This window comes from Oncorhynchus gorbuscha, linkage group LG19, assembly GCF_021184085.1.
Source record: "Oncorhynchus gorbuscha isolate QuinsamMale2020 ecotype Even-year linkage group LG19, OgorEven_v1.0, whole genome shotgun sequence".
NCBI lineage: Eukaryota > Metazoa > Chordata > Actinopteri > Salmoniformes > Salmonidae > Oncorhynchus > Oncorhynchus gorbuscha.
The window spans coordinates 27,287,078-27,309,086 of NC_060191.1; the positions used below are offsets into that span (position 1 = coordinate 27,287,078).

At 45.2% G+C, this 22,009-nt stretch overlaps 2 protein-coding genes across 3 annotated transcripts in view; one reads left to right on the forward strand and one right to left on the reverse strand.

The window, feature by feature from the left end:
- Positions 1–327: 327 nt before the first annotated feature.
- LOC124004710 (prostaglandin reductase 3-like) lies at positions 328–5,402 on the reverse strand. Its single transcript, XM_046313421.1, has 2 exons — positions 4,817–5,402; positions 328–2,153 (listed from the first exon to the last, which is right to left on the reverse strand). The coding sequence occupies exons 1-2, from the start codon at positions 5,098–5,100 to the stop codon at positions 1,226–1,228; spliced, it is 1,212 nt and encodes a 403-aa protein (XP_046169377.1). The 5' UTR covers positions 5,101–5,402; the 3' UTR covers positions 328–1,225.
- Positions 4,532–22,009, forward strand: part of LOC124004709 (teashirt homolog 1-like) — a 47,894-nt gene continuing 30,416 nt past the window's right edge. The window contains exons 1-2 of one of the 2 annotated variants that reach the window (XM_046313420.1): positions 4,532–4,668; positions 6,425–6,983. In XM_046313420.1, the coding sequence (XP_046169376.1) occupies positions 6,944–6,983 (40 nt within the window). In that variant the 5' untranslated portion in view covers positions 4,532–4,668; positions 6,425–6,943. Of the gene's footprint in view, positions 4,669–5,921; positions 6,271–6,424; positions 6,984–22,009 lie in introns of those variants that run through there. The other variant, XM_046313419.1, reaches the window with a different exon arrangement.

Below are 22,009 nucleotides of genomic sequence, written 5' to 3' on the forward strand. Positions count from 1 at the left end.
AAAGTGTATTAGCTTAAGAGAATCCAAAATGTCAAGTGGAACCTTATCCTCACGGTAACAAAAAAAACAAGAAAACCGTAGGCCTACCTCAGAAGGCATTACACAATACATTCAATATAAGTGGGTTCTGCTTGTTGTGGGACAAACCAATGGGATTTTCAACCCCAAGTTCTGGTTAGCTGGACTCATTTTTTTATTATGTGCAGCTTGGGGCATGTGAATGGAAAGATGTTTCTGTCAGCCACAAACATGCTATAAAATACCAAGCACACCTGATGCTGCATTCAGTTCTGACAAGTATATACACAGACTTTACAACAAAACACGTTTCATTTTTTAATCAAGAATGTAAGATAATTTATTCTAGATATTTGAATGTTAATTACACATCATACATTGCAAATACTTCTCAAAATGTACTATTTTAAAACCTACTGTACATCTACAATACATTGTATTTCTGTTGATTTTGAAGTTAATGTATTAATTATATGAATGCGTAATCTGTTGTGTATGTGTGAGGGACTAAATGAGTCAATTGCTCTGGGCATGCTGAGGCATATATTCCAAAAGTATGACAGAGGTTTAAACTGGTAACACTTAATGTGATCATTATGCAATATTGTCCTCAGATGCTTTGTTTCCTGCTAAACAGAGGGACAAGTTCAGCTGATATGCTGGTACATTGTCTGAAGTGCAGTAATCATGCATAAGCTGTGGACAGTCAATGCAGCCACTGGTCTAGTTACTGTAAATACAAATTTTAATAGGATTACATTTTAGTTAGCTTTAGTCTTGAGCACAGAGCAATTAAACAAGTGTGTGTGTGTGTGTGTGTGTGTGTGTGTGTGTGTGTGTGATAGCATGAGAATGAGGGAGGCATTTGATCTAGAGGGGTACAGTATTATTTTCTTGAGATAACCTTCTGTTACACCAGCAATCTTCACTCTACAAGTATGATCACCGTTCATTCGGACTTTGGCTTTGCTTTATTCAATACAATCATCAAAACATAAAGGAACTGTCTCGAACAGAACATTTTAGTAATATCAAAATAGATTCAGGTGAAATAAACTGTTCAAAAAATATATTCAACTCAAGAGTACTGTAGATTGTCACAGTTTGGGTAATTTGCCTTCAACATATGTACTTGCATAGTTCATTTCATTATACATACATACATTTGATTTGTTTGAGGATTCCAGTGCATTCACATCAAGGCAAATCACAGTTTGCTGTCCAGTGAGGGTGGAGTCACCTCAACCACCACCTTTCCAACATTTTTCCCAGCATACATGTAGTCCACAGCCCTAAAGACGGACTCTAGCCCCACAAAACGGCCCTCGGGGGCCATGTCCCCACAGTCCACTTCACACACCAGCTTCCCTTTAGCAAACATCTGCATCATGCTTCCCATCGCCTCCTTGTAGTCAGACAGGAAGTGAGGTAGGAAGAACCCCCTCACACTGGCTGACTTCTGGAGCAGCTTCACGGGCAGAGTCCCTCCTTTAACAGTTGGGACCCCTGATGCCGTTTGGTACCCTGAGATGAACCCGATCACGATCAGCCTGCCCTTATTGGCCAGATTGTTGACCGCCATGTCAAAGATTCTGCCGCCTATGGACTCGTAGACTACGTCCAGGCCTTGTGGGTACTCTTTGCGCAGCGTGGCGCTCAGGTCCTCGGACGTGTAGTTGATGGGCCTGTCGCAGCCAATGGTCTTTAAGAAGCCAGCCTTCTCATTGGAGGAGCAGGTGCCCACAACATGGCAGCCGGCCTGTTTGGCAAACTGCACGGCGAACTGGCCCGTGCCACCGGCAGCGGCTGTCACCAGCACTGTCTCGCCCTTCACCAGGTCGCCAAGCCGCTTCATGGCGATATAAGCCGTGGCACCGCTTAACAGCAGGGTGAGGAACTCTGGCTTCACCGCGGGTACGGGTACGGTCTTGATCATGGGTATCACCGTGTACTCTGCAAAGGCCCCATCAGCAAAGTAGGCCACGGTGTCGCCAACGGTGTAGCGGGCGCTGGCACTCAGGCCGAGTCCGACCACCTCGCCAATGCCCTCGAACCCGGAGTCAAACGGTGGCTTCACCGTAGGGTCGTAGCGGCCTGCTGAGTAGTTGATGTCCGAGGCATTGATTCCAACAAATCTGCATGGAATGGAACAGAGAACAAAATACAAGTGAATGATTAACAATTGTTACCTAGCATTCAAATCAATTCATGTTGGTACAAGATTTTGATGATAACATGATAATAGTTAGTTATAATAAAATAAAGAGGTGCACTTCAGAATGCCTACAGTAATGTCTGCGAAGGTCAAGATTTCACTTCTATTCCCTAGAAAACCTCTGCGACACCGTTCGGGAAGGAAACATTGGTTTGTTTTGGCAATGATTCCATTTGGTCTTGAAAAAACACCCACCCGAAACACATTGCATGATGTCATGAGTCATTGTCTTGAGAGACACACAAGAACAAACTGCACTTTTAAATCTTGTATATTTCTTTACCTCGACATGAAAAAAATGACTGTTTTCATCTCAGTTGATGACATGGAGAAAAAGAAAATCCTTGTGTGAAACAAATGTATAAATAAATCATTGTCTATCCTCCAGAAGAAAGCTTGTTGCGACTCATCATTGTGCATGTCACATTTGCATTTTTAGCACTTAAAATGTACCAGCCAGGTTTAGTTACAAATAAATGGCTCCAATTAAATATAGGAAAACATCTAGTTTCACTATACTTTCCAAGTCACTTTTTCTTTGCAGCCCTTCTGAATTTTTTCTTCAAAACCAGTAAATATTGTAACCTGAATCTCTCATAATGGACCAACAGAACTGAAACACCATGCATTACAGAAGAGCCAGTTCAAACTGGGATCTCTAGTCAGGATTGGGCCTGATATTCTTAAAGATGCTGGATTTTTAAAAATGTGAACATTTGAATGCACAATCATCTCGGCCTCTGAAACATATCAATGCATATCTCAATTTAATCTCAACATGTGTCACATTCGGGTTAATAATGCATAAAAGAAAAGAAAAAAACAAACATTTTCCTGATAAACATTGCATTGTGAACCAAAGCATTGCAGAGGCCAACAAGTGGCCCAGCCATGTCCATGTCCGTAGACATGCCACACAACTACAATAACGTTCTAAATCCTTTATCTACACCAATACATCATCTGATATTGCATTTCACTATCACTTAATGGTTTGTCTTTTGTGCAATTACCTTAGCAGTGGCGCTGACCCACTCAATTTTCTAAACAAAGCTCGTTTCACCTGTGGTTTACAGCTGTGTGATTTTTATATTATAGCCCACGCTATCTAATTCCTAAAGTCCAGCCTAATTCATGGGTAAATCACAGTTCAAAAGGTCAAGGGTCATCAATAGCTTATAGAAATGATCATAGGCTATATGTGCAATTAAATGACCGTGGACTACAGTGTTGCGCAACTGTCTTCCCACCCCAGATAATTTAACCAAGCAGACTTTTATACAAGGCCTAAATGCGACATCACAGACATATCTGCTAATTTCGAGCTCTGCATTGAGACCATAGAATTGGCCTTTCTGGTGTAGTTATTAACAAATAAATAATAACCCAGATCAAGAAATAGGCCTTGATAACTAGGCCCTTCTTGTTTTTTTTTTCTTCAGTTGAAGGTGCCCGTGAAGCCTAGTTGTTAGCTAATAGCTAAATGTTGTAATTGTCCAGGCCAACTTATATGATGGGGATTCATTACAGACAACAAACAAAGAATTGCAAAAAAAAGAAGTATAAGGGCATAGGCCTACATGAAATTATAGAACAATACGTGATACCATACTTTTCAATCTATTTCAATCTACAATTCAAGGTTTCGGGTGGGGGAGAATAACCTACCACTGCATCAACAGTTATTTCCTTTTCCCAAGATCAGAGATAGGCTACCTCTCCATGGCAAATTTTATATACAATTCAAAATTCCACATTTTCAAGTTATAAATGCGAGATATTTTTTAAATTCCCTAAATTACGCATACACAATTAAGCACACAAAACAAATCCTGTGAAAAAGGTTTAGGCTACATATGACAATTTCTGTAAATGTTCAAAGCTATTTGATCTTTTGATAATGCTACTATGTCCTTGGTCTCTAAATCCATAATGCAAGACCCTCCCTTCATTTCACTGATCAAATGCGCTCTAATAGGCTACACCAGCATTGACCCGCATTTTAATATCTCCTCGACTTGTATTGTAGTAAATAACCGGTTAGATTAAGTAGCCTACATTGCTGCTCTGTTACTGTACCCGAATGTAATCAACATTTGTAAATATCTGGCTTTGAACCGGACAGACACATATTGAGTCTTATGCATTGGTTTTATGCAGCGGAAAATGATGATCCTGCCGCAGCCCCAATGCCATGCAAAGCTGTTTCTCCATCTCCTCATCTATTCGTGAGAGTCTTTACACCCCCCCCCCATGACTTTCTGTTTGCAGGTTTGTGACGTAAGGAGACAGGACAGAGCGAGATGCCGAGATGGATTGATAGACAAATGTAGGGGCGGAACTTGGAAATATTCCTCACCTATTTTGCTCGCTCCTGAAATGGTCGCGAGTGGGCTACTATAATCGATGGGGATGGATAATCGATTCTAACCGAGGTAAGAGACCCTTTCACAACTTGAAAAAAATACCAAATAGTTTATCAAAGATATTGGCTCCAAAATGTGCCCCATATTGGAATGGTCTATACATAGGCTACGCATACGCGGAAAATGGGAACCTATCCAATTTCTAACCAAAACTTACCGATTTCTGACAAGCAAGTCCCCGTCGCCAGGTGTCGGGACTGGAACAGTTTGTAAGGCAACGGCGTCTCTGAAATTCTGGCTGAGCTTCGTTACGACCAGCTTTTTCATGGAGCTCGGTATCGAAGAACCTTTAAAATCCATGAACTGCGTGGAGTATGACAAATCTACAATGAAGCGGCGCGATATAAAATGAACTCTGGAAAGTGCATCGGTTCCTCTGCACACCCCGCCGATTATCGAAAACACTCTCCTACCGTTTCTCAACAAAAAAGAGGTGGACATTGCACCAGGGAGGGACTATGTGACAAAGTTCACGGGCACTGGCTGTGCGTTGATATCAATATGTTTATCGTTAGCCTATGCTAGGCTTTCTTCACGTAGCAGGGTAGGCCACGCCGATGCAATGCGATAATAATATTAGCCGCGCGTTTTTTTGTTTTGTTTGTTGTCGCATAAAATCGACACGCAATAACGTGCTTTTGCAATGTTTGCTTTGATGATCACTAGGCTATAGCACGGCGCAACCTTGTAGCGGCAGCCAAACTCCTACTGTAGCGGCGTGTCTCCTTTTGAGTCCCTCCCCTTCCGGGACATGACACACTTCCTCGTAAGGTGAAACATATCAATCGTAGTCTCAAACATATCCTCAACGATTGTACACAAAAAGCCAAAGAGTTGCCAACACAGCCAGTGCCGACCACCACCATTCAGGTATTAACAAGCACCGTTAGTAGGCTATTACCTGAAGAAATATAGTTTCTCCCCAAGCATGCGTAAATGTTGGCGCTCTCGCACTAGGAAACTTCATCCCGAATGTTTCCAACAAATAAGTCCAAAACATTGCCATGTTGGGTTTGACATAGGATCGCACATGTCAGGCAAAATAAAGTTAGTGTGAGTTTGTCACATGAGGATGATGATGACTCATGATTAGCCTAGTTATGGTAATATAGCCTAACCTAGGAATAGCTTTGTAGTAATTGACTAATTGCCATAATAACATTATGCAGGAAGTTTATGGACCAATATTTCAAAGCAACAATTTGATATTTAGCCTACTGATGCAAGCTTTCCTTTGTCAGTCATTTCAATTTGAAGCGGAGGAAAAAACAAGACAATTAAAAAGATTGACAGGTGGGCTCTACTGTCAGGGTGACGCTTGTAGCGCGAGGGGAGGAGTGAAAATGAAGCAGGAAAAGCCACTCGATGCGTCTGTCTATCAGTTGAGACTGTCTGAAACGCGTCGAGATTCCCTGCGTTTCATTTTTTTTCCGGAGGAGCAGACGAGACCTCGGTTCACTCCCCTGGAGTTTACAGAAGGAACATTCTCTCCGGCGAGGGTGGATGCCTGCATCTTGTTTGTTTCTCTTTAGTCGCAGGCTCCCCACCACATCAACCACCTGCATATTCCTTGATCGGCGGCTGATAATAGTCATTTTAACGACTAGAAATGTAAGTAGAAGCCCGTACCACCCCGACTCAAACTAGAGAGGGGAGAAAAGTATCCGCTGACGGCGAGGCTTTGGTCGGAATAGGTGGCGTGGTGACGGACTGACATTAACCATCTAATGCCTGTCTATTTTCTCTCAATTCTGTTTTGTTTCAGATCTGAGCTTGAAGAAGCGCAGCCTTCCCACGGAAATACATTGTGTTCGCTCACACTGGACTTATTCGTTTACCATCAGAGTTGATTTATTTTGGAGTGAAGACGATACAAAGTAGCCACAACACCGCCATATAGCCCCATATGGCAGCAGGGGAGTGACTGAAACTTGGCTTCGATGTCTGCCTCTTTTTTTTCTGACACACAGAGATGAGGGAAGATGGTATTTGATAGACATGTTATGAGCTGGCGAAATTCGTGCGTCGTTTTTTTTCCCGTTTGTCCTTTATCTCCTGTCATTTGTTTCTATTCCTAGGCCTTAAGGACATATTTAGTTACATTGTGGCCGTTTCAGGTTGTCTGGCATAAGCCCACAATTACAAAAGAAACGAACCATTCTAATAGAAAAAAACTGTTTACGGTTATTTCCCGAAAAAAAAAGCGAGGGGATGGTTTTTCTCCACTGACAGACTTATTGTTTTGATCCCTGCATGAAAAGTACCGTGGACCGTGACGGTCACTATGCCGAGGAGAAAGCAGCAAGAGCCCAGGCGATCAGCAGGTAAGCACCAGCGCACACAGAAGTTCATTTTCACCGTCTCTTACTAAATGGAGATACAATGTCGGACTTTTTTTTTCTCTCATCTTAATTCACTAAATGTTTTATTTTTTCAATTTCCCATTTCTCGTGTTATATATACGCAATAGCCTAAAAATAAGTTTGACTTTCAACACATCTTCATTTGTTGACCATTATTGTTTTCTGTTTTGCCATATGATTTCTGTCAACGATAGGCCTGACGTGTTATTAGCTTGCCAGAAAAGTCGACTACTTGGGGAGCTAGATAAACGAAACGTTAGAGATATAGTTTCCATTTGGGGTTCATTGCAGTGTTAAAGAGCGAGTAATAATGAATAATTCACTTCGGAAGAGAGGGAGAAAAAAAACTGTCCCAGAGCCGGTTTTGTTTCTTTTCGGTTTTATTTGAGGATTGCCGTCATTGATTTGATGCGTGATTGATCGCCTGTCATGTGGCAGCCTTTGATCTATTCATCCCTGATAAACATCAGTATATCTCTCCATGGAGACACGCATGCTCCTTACCGGATTTAGCCACTCAAAGGACAACCCTAACCCTGTTGTCTAAAAAAATAAAAAAGACAAAAAAAAAGTCGTTAAAAGGAGGGGAATCCTTCTTTCTTTAATATTTTCTAGAGAAAATACTAGAGGGAAGAATGAAAGAGGGAGGAGGTAGAAGTGTTTTGAGGATCACAGAAAGGGCTAAATCCTAATTAATTCGGGCACCTGAACCAGCCTACCACCAGTAGCCCCCTAGGTCTCCGTTAAAGACCCAGAGATTTGCACTTCTTATCCAAATACACACCTTCTCCTCTCTTCCTACAGAGCACTTTACCAATGCAGCCCATGTCTACCATCCACAGGACCGTGGTGTTTACTATCTGACAACCACCGATAAACCACATGTCGAGGTGGAGGTCTAGTGGTTTGGATTTTTGACTCTCTTCTCTTTTTCAAGCCGACTTTAAAACAAATGTAAATGAGTGACAGGGATTTCTACCTCTGTGCTAATGAGGCGCAGCCTTTGAAGTTAGGCATTAACAAGTGGAGTGAACAAAAGACAGTCATGGAATTTTAAAGAGATTCTGAAATATGAGGTGTAAAGCGGACCGAACAGGAGGGCCGGGCAGCGAAGACTTTGAACTCGGCAGGTTTATCATTTTAAATAGGCGCCAAGCGATGGGGAGTCAGTGTGGATTGACTGTGAATAGTATTCAACGAGTACTTCTCTCTACAGCTCATCCGCTTCTGACGCACGGTGTTGAATAGCCGTCTTATGCTTTATACTCACTGTTTGAGTCGCATCTGATTAGTCTCTTGTGTTGTATCACATCAACAAACAAACAAACAAAAAGCTGGGTATCAGGCTATAGGATGGTTCCGAACAGGTCTTACATGAAAACATGCCATCACCTTGACCCCTCCACATGGTCCTATCGATCCGCTTGACTGTCATTGACCGGCTTATACATCATGGCCTTTAATGGCCAATCACAACTTGGCAGACGGGAGTGTTACCATTCTGTCATGATCGTGACAGTTTTTTTTTTTGGAAGTAACAGCACCCTCCAACCCTCCCCTTTAACATTTAACACAAATACAGACACACATTCAGCTAAAGCATGATGGTCCAGTGTTTCAATGCTAGCTAGTAGCTACTGAACCATGCCTGGTACTCTGAAGCCTACGAGGAAATAGAGAGGGAGAGCCAAGGGGGATATCGCCATGGTAATGCCATGGTAATAGAGGTTTAGAGAATGAGTACTCGAGCGACCATCGGGAAAAGAGGTTGTTGTGAGTTATATTTTCACTGAGAGGGTAAACCAGGTTCAACCAAAACAAATGTGGAACCCCAGGGGTACAGGACTGGAGCTTTAGAGGAGAATGGAACGGAGCACCACAAGGAGACATGTCTGGACAAATTTTATACACACAATATATAGTATTGGGCACCCTTTTCACTCGTTTTAGGGAGGTAGAATAGAGTGACATTTAATATAGGGCCTTTTTACTTTCTGTGTGTGTGCGTGTTGTTTGTGTGTGTGTGTGTCTTGTGTGTGTGAACGTTTTAACGGTTATAATGGCACCATAACCATACAAAAGGCCTTTTCCATATATACAGTATACGTAGTGTCATGGGAAAGCCATGATATCTACTCTTCTTTCAGATATCCTGTCATTTACGGTTAAGACAAGCTACGGTTCATCTCCTGCAGTGTATTTAAGGCAGTTGGTAAGAGTGTGTGTGTGTGTTACACAGCACTGTGTGTTGCTTCATTTCAGGCCTCATTTTGTCCCTGAATATCAGTTTCAGTCGAGGGTGATGAGGACAGGAGCGACGTAAAAAACAAAAACAAACTAAAAGAGAAGAGAAGAGCGACGTTGTCTTTCATTAAATTGGGGGCTGTGTGTCTCAGCCAGTCAGAGCTAGTAGTCTGGGGAGAAAAAAACATCTCTTTCCCAGGGATAGAGGCTTCTTCATTATCCGAGAGAAAAGGTAAGGTTGCTTATCTTGGCTTCATTAGAGAAAGCCCCTAATTATCTGTAAACCTGATGGATTTGTGACGGGCCCTGACGATTAATGCTGACAAATTCAGTAAGGTGTCAAGTCCGCAGCTGCCTTGATGTAATCAAGTTGATATTATACAGTCCCCGTAGCCCCTAGTGCAGTGTCAACTCAATTTGCTCGTGCAGGTGACAAATGGACTTTGCTACCTGACTAATCATGTCGGAGGAGACGATGCCTCTTAATGACCTCCCTAATCCTCCGCCTTTAACGACATAATAAAAGTCCAGACACACCGAACCACGATCAGCTGCGTCGTAACACTCCTGCATGTGCAATGTTTATGTTTCCCTTTTATATATTATAATAACCGCAGTTGTCTTTCGTAATCGTTACTGTGCGTAAGAAGACAATTGTACACCTCAAAATAGCTACGTGTTTTTGTAAATGTTTTTAACGCGGGAGTTGTAGCTGCTTTTTCCAGAACATTCTTTTTTTTTGGGGGGGGGGCTATTTCTTTTTCTCACAACATTCTGGTCAGTGTAATATGAAATAATAATAATCTGATAATATGTTTATGCAACAAAATTCTAGCATACAAAGTATAGCTTTTATTTGCTAGGCGTTTTCATTTGATGGTATATTTTGTTAACATTTTGATGCAGCGCATTGAGGGACACACACACACACACACCTTTTCACATCTTCACATCTTAACCACATTGCTTAGTCTCAATGTGTGGAAAATGTATCTCTCCCTCTCTTGTGTTTTAGGGGGCATTCTAGAAACCTGGTATAAAAAAATCTCCCAGTGTATTTCTAGTGATTTAAGAAGCCCAGTGCCCTGGGATTAATGGTTTAGCATGCCCGGGGTAGCTAAGATTACACAGCGACCTTTGTGCTCTAACTAGACGATGCTGTTACATGATATTCTGCGCTCGAAAGAATCAGCAATGCCGAGATTTATGTGGCCCGCTCTTAGATCAACGGCCTGAGGAGGACCATCTTCCACAAGGTCTACCCCCCCCCCCCCCCCATTTTATTTCCCTGTAGTCGTCTGCCTAAAATATCTTGGGGAGTAATCTGAAAAATGATATTAGCACCGGTAAAAAATTCTAATCTGGAAGCCGGAGAACGTAAAGATTTGTTTTTGGAGGTGCGTGCAAATGTAGTGGGCAATTTAGTCAAGGTCAAGGGAATGTTAAGCGATAAATGTTTCACACGCTCTCTCTGTCGTCGACTGAGACGTCAACGCTTGTTGCCGTTAGAATTGTGTGTTTTTGTGTACATCTAACAATTCTAAGGAAATGTGAATATGACATTTGTGAGTGCAAAGATGGGCCTCTGGATGGGAACGTGTGTGTGTGTGTGTGTTTTGATGGAATAAATGCTGATACCAAGAGTAGTCGTTGTAGCACTCTAGTGTCTCCTTTCTGTTGGGCCCTGCGTCTCTAGTATGTGAGAGGGCAGTACATTGACACTCTGTTTACCATATGAGTAACACAAGGACTCCAAGCTAACTAGGACACACAAGCGTCAAACACGTATCACTAATGTACAGTGATATACAGTAGGGGTGGGGGGGGTTCTGTGCTGTGTGTGTGTAACAGTTCCCTGAGTGTGTGTTTGGCGGTCAGGCTCTCTTCTCTCTGTTTCATCAGAGGTTACTTTAATTGGAGCGCCTGTGTCGTTAGCAGGTGGCATCGATTGCTTTCGTCGATAGCCAGTTTTGCTCTTCTGCCACCCTCTGAGACTAATAGTTAAATTTGCATCTGGGATTTGAGCCAGTCACTCGCCCAACCTCTACTGCCTTAGCTGGAGGTGTGTGTGTGTGTGTGTGTGTGTGTGTGTGTGTGTGTGTGTGTGTGTGTGTGTGTGTGTGTGTGTGTGTGTGTGTGTGTGTGTGTGTGTGTGTGTGTGTGTGTGTTTTAGTAGTGACACATATTCCAGATACAAGGCATGACAGTAGTAGACATTGGGTATATTTTTTTGTAAGTATTTAAGCCGTACAACCATACAGTCCTGAATGAATAAAAAGTATATGTATGTGTGAAGCTAAGGATACATTTCATATCATGTTTAAGCTCATCTTGTCTTTCTCTATCTTTCTCATTCTTTCACTAAGCTGCCCTCAGGGCACGAAGCTACCATCAGAAGAGTGTCACCCTCTCTGCACTGTAGACACACACACACACACACACACACACACACACACACACACACACACACACACACACACACACACACACACACACACACACACACACACACACACACACACACACACACACACACACGCGCGCGCACGGTGGGAGGTCATAATGGGGGTGGCTTAGTATGATGGGAAATCATATCATTAAAGCAGCCAGATGTGCTTTGTTGCTCGGGAGAAAAATGTCTCTCTGAGTGGGGCAGAAAAGAAAACGACGCCAAACATATAGAAGGCAACCCTGTGGGATTGGATTCACTAGCCCTGTGGGATTGGATTCACTAGCCCTGTGGGATTGGATTCACTAGCCCTGTGGGATTGGATTCACTAGCCCTGTGGGATTGGATTCACTAGCCCTGTGGGATTGGATTCACTAGCCCTGTGGGATTGGATTCACTAGCCCTGTGGGATTGGATTCACTAGCCCTGTGGGATTGGATTCACTAGCCCTGTGGGATTGGATTCACTAGCCCTGTGGGATTGGATTCACGAGCCCTGTGGGATCGGATTCACGAGCCCTGTGGGATCGGATTCACGAGCCCTGTGGGATTGGATTCACGAGCCCTGTGGGATCGGATTCACGAGCCCTGTGGGATCGGATTCACGAGCCCTGTGGGATCGGATTCACGAGCCCTGTGGGATCGGATTCACGAGCCCTGTGGGATCGGATTCACGAGCCCTGTGGGATCGGATTCACTAGCCCTGTGGGATCGGATTCACGAGCCCTGTGGGATCGGATTCACTAGCCCTGTGGGATCGGATTCACTAGCCCTGTGGGATTGGATTCACGAGCCCTGTGGGATTGGATTCACTAGCCCTGTCCTCTCTGTTTGCTTTGTCACCGTTATTATAGTTTTTACTTTTTTAAAAAGTGATAAAAAATAAAAAAATTAAGTGAAAGTATTTTAGTAATGTTATTTGTATGGAATTTGAATTAGATTGTTAGCCCCCAGCAGGACGCGTGCCAATCGATAAAGTGCTGTATTAGTGACAGAGGAGTGCGTGGGCAATGGACAAATTATCCTCCTGCAGCAGCTGTGACTGCCGGGTGGACTCATCCTGTTACCTGTGAGACCAAAGTCAGGCAAACCTTCCCCCTGGCAGAGACCAAATCTCCTCGCCATCTATTTCATGCCATGGAGTGAGCTATTTCCACAAGAGTAAATGCAATACAATCATTTATCATTTATAATTATTATTTAACTAAATGTGGGTTTGTTTGTTGTTAATGTCCCGTTTCTTTGCTTCGTATGTTATTCCGTAGATGGCATTAAATGCTGAGTAGGCTTATTGCTTGCCATATAGTAGTTGCAGAGGGTCTAGGTGGTTTAACAGCAAATTATTGTCAAATTGTTTGCCGCTTTATTTGGTTCATGATTTGAGTCCAGTAACAGGAACATGTTTTTTTCAAGATCTCCAAAATGTTGTTAAGTTAAAGTGTTCTATTTGCAGAGAGTTAGTTTGTCCTCTTGATCAGCGGTAGTGTTCATCCTTCGAGAGGCTTGGCAGTGCTATGGGATGTCTGTACCAGCCAAATTGAACATGTTTCTGCCATCAATAAAAGATGAGCAATTACAGAATATTTTGTCTAATAAGTATTTGAATACCTCGGCACAGAAAAACATGTAGCTTACCCGCTCATTACATCAGTTAGACATACACTTTGAATCTTCAAAGCGTGTTGAGGTAGACCAAACTTAAACAAAGCTTTCAGCATATCTGTCAAGGGGCGACCACAGTAGAAGCTACGGTAATAACCAATCAAAATCAGTTCCTTTTTAGTAGTCCAATAGCCACCACTAGCACTTCACCCTGCCCAACCACTTTTCCAAGGTTGCAAACTCAATTTTGCCAGATTGATTGTCGCCTTCACAGATGTTCTTGCCAGATCTTGATTTGTCCAAATAAACAGCAGGACGGCACGAGGGGACGAGCACGGAGAACGAGAGGCAAGCGCTTTGATGCCAACAAACAAACAGACAAACGAGGTGGGCCTACTACAGGGGAGCCGAGCCCTACCCAGGGACATCCTCGCACTCATCGTCCTCCTTTCCCTCTCTCTCTCTTTTCTCACGTCCATCTCATCTCTCCCCCCATCTTTGTTGCCCCTTCCCTCTTTCTAACATGTATCCCTCACACTCCCTCCTCTCTTGCTAGTGCAAAGACCTCTCATTGTATCTTCTACTCTTTTCCCAACATTGCAGAGATTAGGTCAAGTTCTCTGTAACCAGTGCTTAAGAGCCATTTTGTTTCTTAACTTTTTCAAGCAAAGCAAGTATGTCGATTGGCGGCAAAATGCAGGCGAGCGAAATAAAAGGGGGAGAGGGGGTAGCTACTAGCTAGGCAGGCAGCAACAGGGCTGGAGGGAGGAAGTTCCACAGGACGGGTATTAAAGCTGACAGAGGAACGGGGCAATGGACAAATTCTCCTGCAGCAGCTGTGACTGCCGCCATTATCCTGACAGGTGTCAATTAAGAATTACTGCCGGGTGGAGTGAGCCAGGGTGACTCCTCCTCTCTCACCCAGCTGTCGGCGTGTGAAAGAAATAACCCTTTACTCGTGTCACTTTGGTTAGCCCCCCTAGCAGTCGGCCCCCGAAAACAAGGGGCGCCGGCGAGCGTGCCAATCGATAAAGTGCTGTATTAGTAATTATTGCGCCCTTCGGGTCCGGGGAGTGCGGTGGTGTCCGATGGGTGTTGCTAGTCAGAGATAAGGACTTCCCATGATCCTCCTCTTCACCAGGCCTCGCTGAGGTAGTTGGGAGAGGGGTGTGTTGAGGGATGTGTGTCGGGCCGGGTGGACTCTATCCTGTGTGGAGTACCTGTGAGACCAAAGTCAGGCTGGCAAACCTTCCCCCTGGCAGAGAGACCAAATCTCCTCGCCATCTATTTCACTGACCCACTCTCCCACTCTAACCCCTCTCTCTATTTCAGGACAGGCTAATCTCACGGTCGCACGGTCGCACACATTGTAAAGTGGCTAGCTCTGTTCAGTGAGTGAGAAAATGAACACTTGTCATTGGCAGTCCTGAAGGCTTATTTCCTCCCTAAGTGTTGCTTTAACTCACATCTAACACACACACCCCTGCTCGTCACCAATCCATTTCACTATGGTCGGCACGTGTGTGTGTGTGTGTGTGTGTGTGTGTGTGTGTGTGTGTGTGTGTGTGTGTGTGTGTGTATATATATAGAACGTACAAGAAAGTCAAAGAAACAGATTTTCCCCAACTGTTGGCAGGGGTTTAGTTGAGTGTGAGTGCAGTTGGATGTTTGAAATACAGGGAGGGAGGAAGTCATTCTGAGGCCCATACTGCTTCCACCTCATCATTACTGAGGAACAGCGTCCTCCCGAGCAGGGAACTGGGAAAGAGGGCGCTGCTGGGAGTTGTAGGAAATGATGTCATTGGCATGACTGGTATAATGCTGTTTTTACTGACTATGCTCAGCTCTTGTAGTAGGGGGTGCAGAGAAGTGTGTTGGTTTGTCATTTGTGATAGCTTCGCTGGAGGTGTGTGTGTGTGTGTGTGTGTGTGTGTGTGTGTGTGTGTGTGTGTGTGTGTGTGTGTGTGAGCACTATGACTGTAGGTGTGAGAAAATCATTTTGTATTGTACCACATCTTCTACATTCTGAATGATTGTTTTTCCAAAGATAATATATTTGATGACACCACAGTCTTGTACGCGGTTGTTGAGAGAGTGAGTACATATCACATCCATATTACAAGGTATTATCAAACCAGTTAAACACCTAGTATGGGATATAGAATATGAATATTCTGAAACCATTTATCAACAGCCTTCATGGAATAGACAATCTGTGACAGAAGTGAAGTAGCCGAGGAGAACTGAGAACTCTGGGAATATTCAGTTATGGAGATTTACATGCTCACGTGGGAGTAGTTTCTTTGGAAATTCCTCCCTAGAAATAATTTGCCACACAACATTTACTGGGAAAGAGACGATACTCTCTGTGTTATTTTTCCATTCTGTTGTATTTGCATATCTCGTTGTTTTAAATAAGTGAAATGCTAGCTTTTTAGAGCCTTTTCCTACTCAGGCCTTTCCCCTTCTCTCTCTCTCTCCCCTCTTTTATCTCTCTCTCTCTCTCTCTCCCCTCTTTCTATCTCTCTCTCTCTCTCTCCTCTCTCCCCTCTCCCTCTTTCTATCTCTCCCTCAATGTCTGACTGGCCCCAGACTGCTCCAAGCTATTATCAAACTTGCCTTTTTTTTTATTCCATCGTATTCCATATTCCATCCCCATGCAAATCGGATGTGCTCCCTCTTATCACTTTCTCCCCCAAACGTTTGTGTGTAATCAGAGTAAACGGCAGAGCTAAAGGGGAAGCAGCGCTTCGCGCCGAGATGGACGGCGGGATTAAATATTAACCGGATGCGGGCTGACTTAAGGCAGTGTTTTACATAGCAGCTCCCATCGCGGCGGTCCGCAATGCATTGATCCCGGCGCTTTTATGCGTTTGGCAGCCGCGGCACATTTTTTTCCCCCACCATCATCTTTTCCAAAGGCCAGCCCTGGCGCGGTGGAGGGAAGGTGGGGTGTGTGTGTGTGTGTTCCCCCCCCCCTGCTCTTAAAGGAGTAGGTGAGATGGATGATAGCAATTTGAAATGTTGTTTGTGTGTGTGATCATGGAGATTGTTTTCTTATTACCACAGTATAACCACTGGGATGATTCATTGAGGCAAACACACAGCGTACCGAGGCTCAGGGAGCAGAGGTACCGGGAACCGCAGAAATAGAATTACTAGACGGGATGAAGCCCCTCAACTAAGGCACTTTGACTCACATCAGTATGTTTTGATGCCCAGGACTTTCAGCATCGCTGGGCCAATTATGTGAATTTAGGGTTCTGTTTAGCCTCCCATGATCAACCATAGAGTCCAACACTGTGGACTGTGTCGTTTAGCGACCTGCCCCCTTACGGTCGCTTATATACGCACTCTGAACTGTACGACTACCATACACTGACCTTTTTGTTGAATTTTGTCCCCTATTTCCTTTCCCCACCACTTCCTCTTCTGTGATTTAACGTGAAAAATCCCCCCCCAAAAAAAAAAACAACCCTGAAATGTAAACAATGGCCTCAGTGTGTTTGTAAGCGCAACACACCGGGCATATGAATGACGTTCTGCTAGCTAAAGGCAACGCCGTTTGTTTGGCCGGTCCGTGTGTGACGCCTCGTGAAAAACAGCCAATATGCAGCGGGTCACACAGGCATGCTATGCTGTTAGCAGGGCTGCTACGGGTGTGTGGGGTCAGTCTCAGTAGCGGGTTCCTCAGGAATTGTGTGTTTTGTGTGTGTGCTTAGGTAGTTTGTTTCTCTCTCTCCCTCTGTGTGTGTGTCTCTTTCTCTCGCTCTCTGTGTGTGTGCACGCGCCTGTGTGTGTGTGTGTGTGTGTGAAGGCCCTCTGGCATTTATAAATGCAGTGTCGGTCATGTGGTGGAGCGTTGCAGCCCTGTAGTCACTGAAGGAGGAGGTCAAACATGGCAAGGGGCTCATCACTCAGCCCTAATGATGCCTTGTTTTCCCGCCCCTCTCCCTGCTAGCACCCAGCCAGAGTGCACATCTGACGGGGTCGTTCGTGGGTCACGACCCCCAGGTGGCTGCCCGGGCTCTCTCACTAGACGACTCTTGTTTTTGTTTTCTCTCTCTCTCTCTCTCTTTCTCTCTGTCTCTCTGTCTCTCTCTGACTCTCTGTCTCTCTCTGTCTCTCTCTCTCTCTCTCTGTCTCTCTCTGTGTGCTTTAACTATCTCTTGTCTCTCGTCTCTCTCTCCCTCCCTCCCTCAGTCAAAGTAGCTGGTCCCCATAGCAACACATTGTGAACTCTTTTAATGTTGTAGTGGTTCAGTGGACCAATAATGTGTGGAATCTGTGTTGGTGCCTGTATCTGGCCCTCTCCTATTCCTCATTCCTGACATTTCTGACGGAACCCGAACTGATCTCGTATCAGTCGCTTCTCACTCTCCCTCATCATTCAGGAATGATATCAAGTGATCCCTCTGCAGTATCTGGCTGTCTTTCTTTCAGCCGACCACATGGTTGGATGATAAGTACTGAACTACTGATCCTTATTCCCACCCGCTTTGTTGAAGGCCTCTGATTTTCTGGACTGGCTTTTGGTCGCATGACGATTGAGAGGTGACACTGAAACATTTCCTCTGTCTCAGCTGATTCACACTATGGGGTTTGTTGGCTGTCAAATCTCCAGAGAACTGATAACAGGTCAGCCGTGAGAGGGAGAGAGAGAGAGAGGGAGGGAGAGAGGTAGGGGGAGAGAGAGAGAGTTTGCCTCACATGTTGCTGTGTGGGCGGCGTGCGCAGTCGAAGGGTCAGTGGGGAGTTGTGACAGGCTAATCTGGCAGGAAGGCAGGGTCGGCCGTGTCTCACGGAGCTCTTTTATTGGCTGTGCTCGCTTTCTCTCTCATTTGTTCCGCCAAACTATTTCGGAGTCTGATAGTCAAACCGATATACAGAGCTATTTGTGTATATTCATTCCGCGGGATCATGTTTATTACTGCATTGTCCTTTTCATAAACAGATGGATGACAGATGACCCAGTAGGGAGACAGTCATCCTGAATAACCGGAATGTGCTAAGGCCCCGCTATGTTCATACCTTGTTTTACTTCCTCACTGTGATAAATCTTCGATTCACCTCAGACGTTGCGGTGTCCTTCCTCGAGTTACTAGGTTAGTACGTCATTAGAAGCTGTGTCATTGTGTGAGTGAGAACCAAACCAGGCCACAGCCTAGCTGTCTCTGAGCATGCCTGTGTCAGGGAAAGAGAGAAGGGAGGCGAGCGAGGAGTGTGGGGGGGGGGGGGGGGCCTTACTGGGCTAAAGAAAACCTAAATCCTAATAAATAAAAAAAAAGAACATGCACTCTGCCCAGGACAACAGAGAGGTAGAGAGAGAGAGAGAGAGAGAGGAGGGGAAAAAAGTTGATTTCCTTTTTCAGCAGAGCTATACATCACAGGGCCTCCCAGCTGCAGTGTCACGGGCTGACAGAATGACATGTGTCATTTATCAAAGGGGCCAGGCCAGGGCCTTGGGAAACGTGCACCACAAAGCCTGAGAGAGTTCATTCCAATGCTCAACCCCCCCCCCCCCCCCACGTCTCCACTCCGCCCCCACCGTTCTCTCTCTTTCCTCACCCCTTCGCTCTCCTCGCTTCGCCTGGTGCCAAAAACAGGCCCTGTAATGTTTTCTGTCTTCCCAACACCAACGCTGCACTACTCGCACGCACACACACACACACACAGGGGCCCTGTCTGTACTCAGCTGTGGTGTGTTTGTGTGGCTCACTGTAGCTCCTCCTGGGAACTGTTACTAGAGCCTAGTGCTAAGCATGGTTTGGCCCTGCCTGCCCCCCTTCCTCCCACGTCATTCTTCACTGTAGTCACTAACATACTAGTAGCTACTTATGTTACCTTTGTGTTTTTTTGTCTCTCGCTATGGTCTACAACGTCGTCTCCCAGTATCTAGCTTTGGTAAGGGTTTGTGTGTGCGCCTGTGCGTGTGTGTTTGTTTATGTCCGTGTGTGTGTGTGTTTACGTTTGTGTGTCCGTGTGTTTACGTTTGTGTGCGTCACTCGTTACCTGCTGTTTCCGGAGTTGTTCGACAGAGTGATTATCTCCTACCCAGGCTCCTATCGCCCAGTGAGGTCCTTGGGGTTAGAAGCACTACCAAACACCTCACCCTACCCCCCTCTACCCCCACCGGCCACGCCAACGGTTAGAACATCACCAGACGCCTCCAGAATCAGTAAACAAACTCACCTTGGCGTGGCAGGGAAGCAGGGACACGGAGCAGCAGACAAGGCTTAGGTGTCTGCTCTCCTCTTTCTTTCTCTCTTTCTCTCTTTCCCTCTCTCTCTTTCTCTCTCTCTCTTTCTCTCTCTCTCTTTCTCTGTCTCTCTTTCTGTCTCTCTCTCTTTCTCTCTCTTGGGGTGTGTGGGAGGGCCCCTGTCAAAATGCTGCACTACATCACAGCGTTACTTAGGTTCTCTCTGATGCTTTGTTAGTGCAACTTAAGCTACAGCACATCGTGTTTACAGTATGGCTAGTACTACACCTGACCTTGTTGAGTCACTACCCTCTGTTGTGAGTGATGCCATAGAAGTGTATGGCGACAGGAAGCACATGCTAGTCCAATTATGTGACAAACTCTTGGAGATCGCCTAAACGGAACGTAAAAATGCCTTTAAACCGGCCACTGTTCCACATCTTCCAAGTTCTTACACTCGTTTGGTGTAAATTTCAGAGCTTTGATAGTGCCCTCTTCTAATCTGTAAACTCTGCCAAATAATCCGAAAGCCTAGTTTATGATTTATTGAAGTGTTTGCTCTCACACCGCGGCCAAGCTCGGTTAAAAACCTCAGGTTGCGCACCTTATGACTTAAATGAGTAAATGTAACTTGTGTACCTTTTCATTTGTTTGGGGGGGAAGAAAGTGGAAGATATTTTGACTGGAGCAGAAGCAGCGGCTGTGTGGTAGATGCATAATATTATCTGGTGCCGTAGGAGGAAGGGGGAGAGCAGAGCAGCTAAAAAGGCTGTGTGGACATCTCTGTTTAATAATTAAGTTCAGACCCAGGGCAGCATTAGGTGGCTAACAGACAAGACAGACAGAGAGAGAGGGAGAACATTTTTAAAGAGAGAGAAAAAAAAAAAGAGAGAGAGAGAGGGGGGGGTCAGCTAGATAGAACGAAGAAGAAATGGTGGGAGGTGAGAGAAGAAAAGCAAGAGATGTTGTGAGGTGTTTTTTCCTTTGCTTTTGTCCGTCTGATACAAGACGTGGTTCATCATTGAGGGGGAACATGGCTGAGTGACGACACCTCCGACAGGTCAGAGAGAGTTCACTCTAGTGATGGGGGGGGGGGGTCTATACAGTTAAGTATAGTTATATACACTGTTCAAAAAATAAAGGGAACACTAAAATAACACATCCTAGATCTGAATAAATGAAATATTCTTATTAAATACTTTTTTCTTTACATAGTTGAATGTGCTGACAACATAATCACACAAAGTTTCAATGGAAATCAAATGTATCAACACATGGAGCTCTGGATTTGGAGTCACACTCAAAATTAAAGTGGAAAACCACACTACAGGCTGATCCAACTTTGATGTAATGTCCTTAAAACAAGTCAAAATGGGGCTCAGTAGTGTGTGTGGCCTCCACGTGCCTGTATGACCTCCCTACAATGCCTGGGCATGCTCCTGATGAGGTGGCAGATGGTCTCCTGAGGGATCTCCTCCCAGACGTGGACTAAAGCATCCGCCAACTCCTGGACAGTCTGTGGTGCTGGTGGATGGAGCGAAACATGATGTCCCAGATGTGCTCAATTGGATTCAGGTCTGGGGAACGGGCGGGCCAGTCCATAGCATCAATGCCTTCCTCTTGCAGGAACTGCTGACACACTCCAGCCACATGAAGTCTAGCATTGTCTTGCATTAGGAGGATCCCAGGGCCAACCAAACCACCATATGGTCTCACAAGGGGTCAGGGGATCTCATCTCGGTACCTAATGGAGGTCAGGCTACCTCTGGCGAGCACATGGAGGGCTGTGCGGCCCCCCAAAGAAATGCCACCCCACACCATGACTTACCCACCGCCAAACCGGTCATGCTGGAGGATGTTTCAGGCAGCAGAACGTACTCCACGGCGTCTCCAGACTCTCACGTCTGTTACATGTGCTCAGTGTGAACCTGCTTTCATCTGTGAAGAGCACAGGGCCCCAGTGGCGAATTTGCCAATCTTGGTGTTCTCTGGCAAATGCCAAACGTCTTGCACAGTGTTGGGCTGTAAGCACAACCCCCACCTGTGGACGTTGGCCCCTCATACCACCCTCATGGAGTCTGTTTCTGACCGTTTGAGCAGACACATGCACATTAGTGGCCTGCTAGAGATCATTTTGCAGGGCTCTGGCAGTGCTCCTCCTGCTCCTCTTTGCACAAGGGTGGAGGTAGCAGTCCTGCTGCTGGGTTGTTGCCCTGCTACGGCCTCCTCCACATCTCCTGATGTCCTGGCCTGTCTCCTGGTAGCGCCTCCATGCTCTGGACACTACACTGACAGACACAGCAAACCTTCTTGCCACAGCTCGCATTGATGTGCCATCCTGGATGAGCTGCACTACCTGAGCCACTTGTGTGGGTTGTAGACTCCGTCTCATGCTACCACTAGAGTGAAAGCACCGCCAGCATTCGAAAGTGACCAAAGCATCAGCCAGGAAGCATAGGAACTGAAAAGTGGTCTGTGGTCACCACCTGCAGAA

What these genes read in the sequence shown, in the direction of transcription:
- LOC124004710 (XM_046313421.1), bottom strand. Translation starts at nt 5,100, where the DNA reads ATGTCCACCTCTTTTTTGTTGAGAAACGGTAGGAGAGTGTTTTCGATA. An exon ending in GACTTGCTTGTCAGAAATCG is followed by an intron (nt 2,154 to 4,816) that starts GTAAGTTTTGGT and finishes CATTCCATGCAG; the next exon opens with ATTTGTTGGAATCAATGCCT.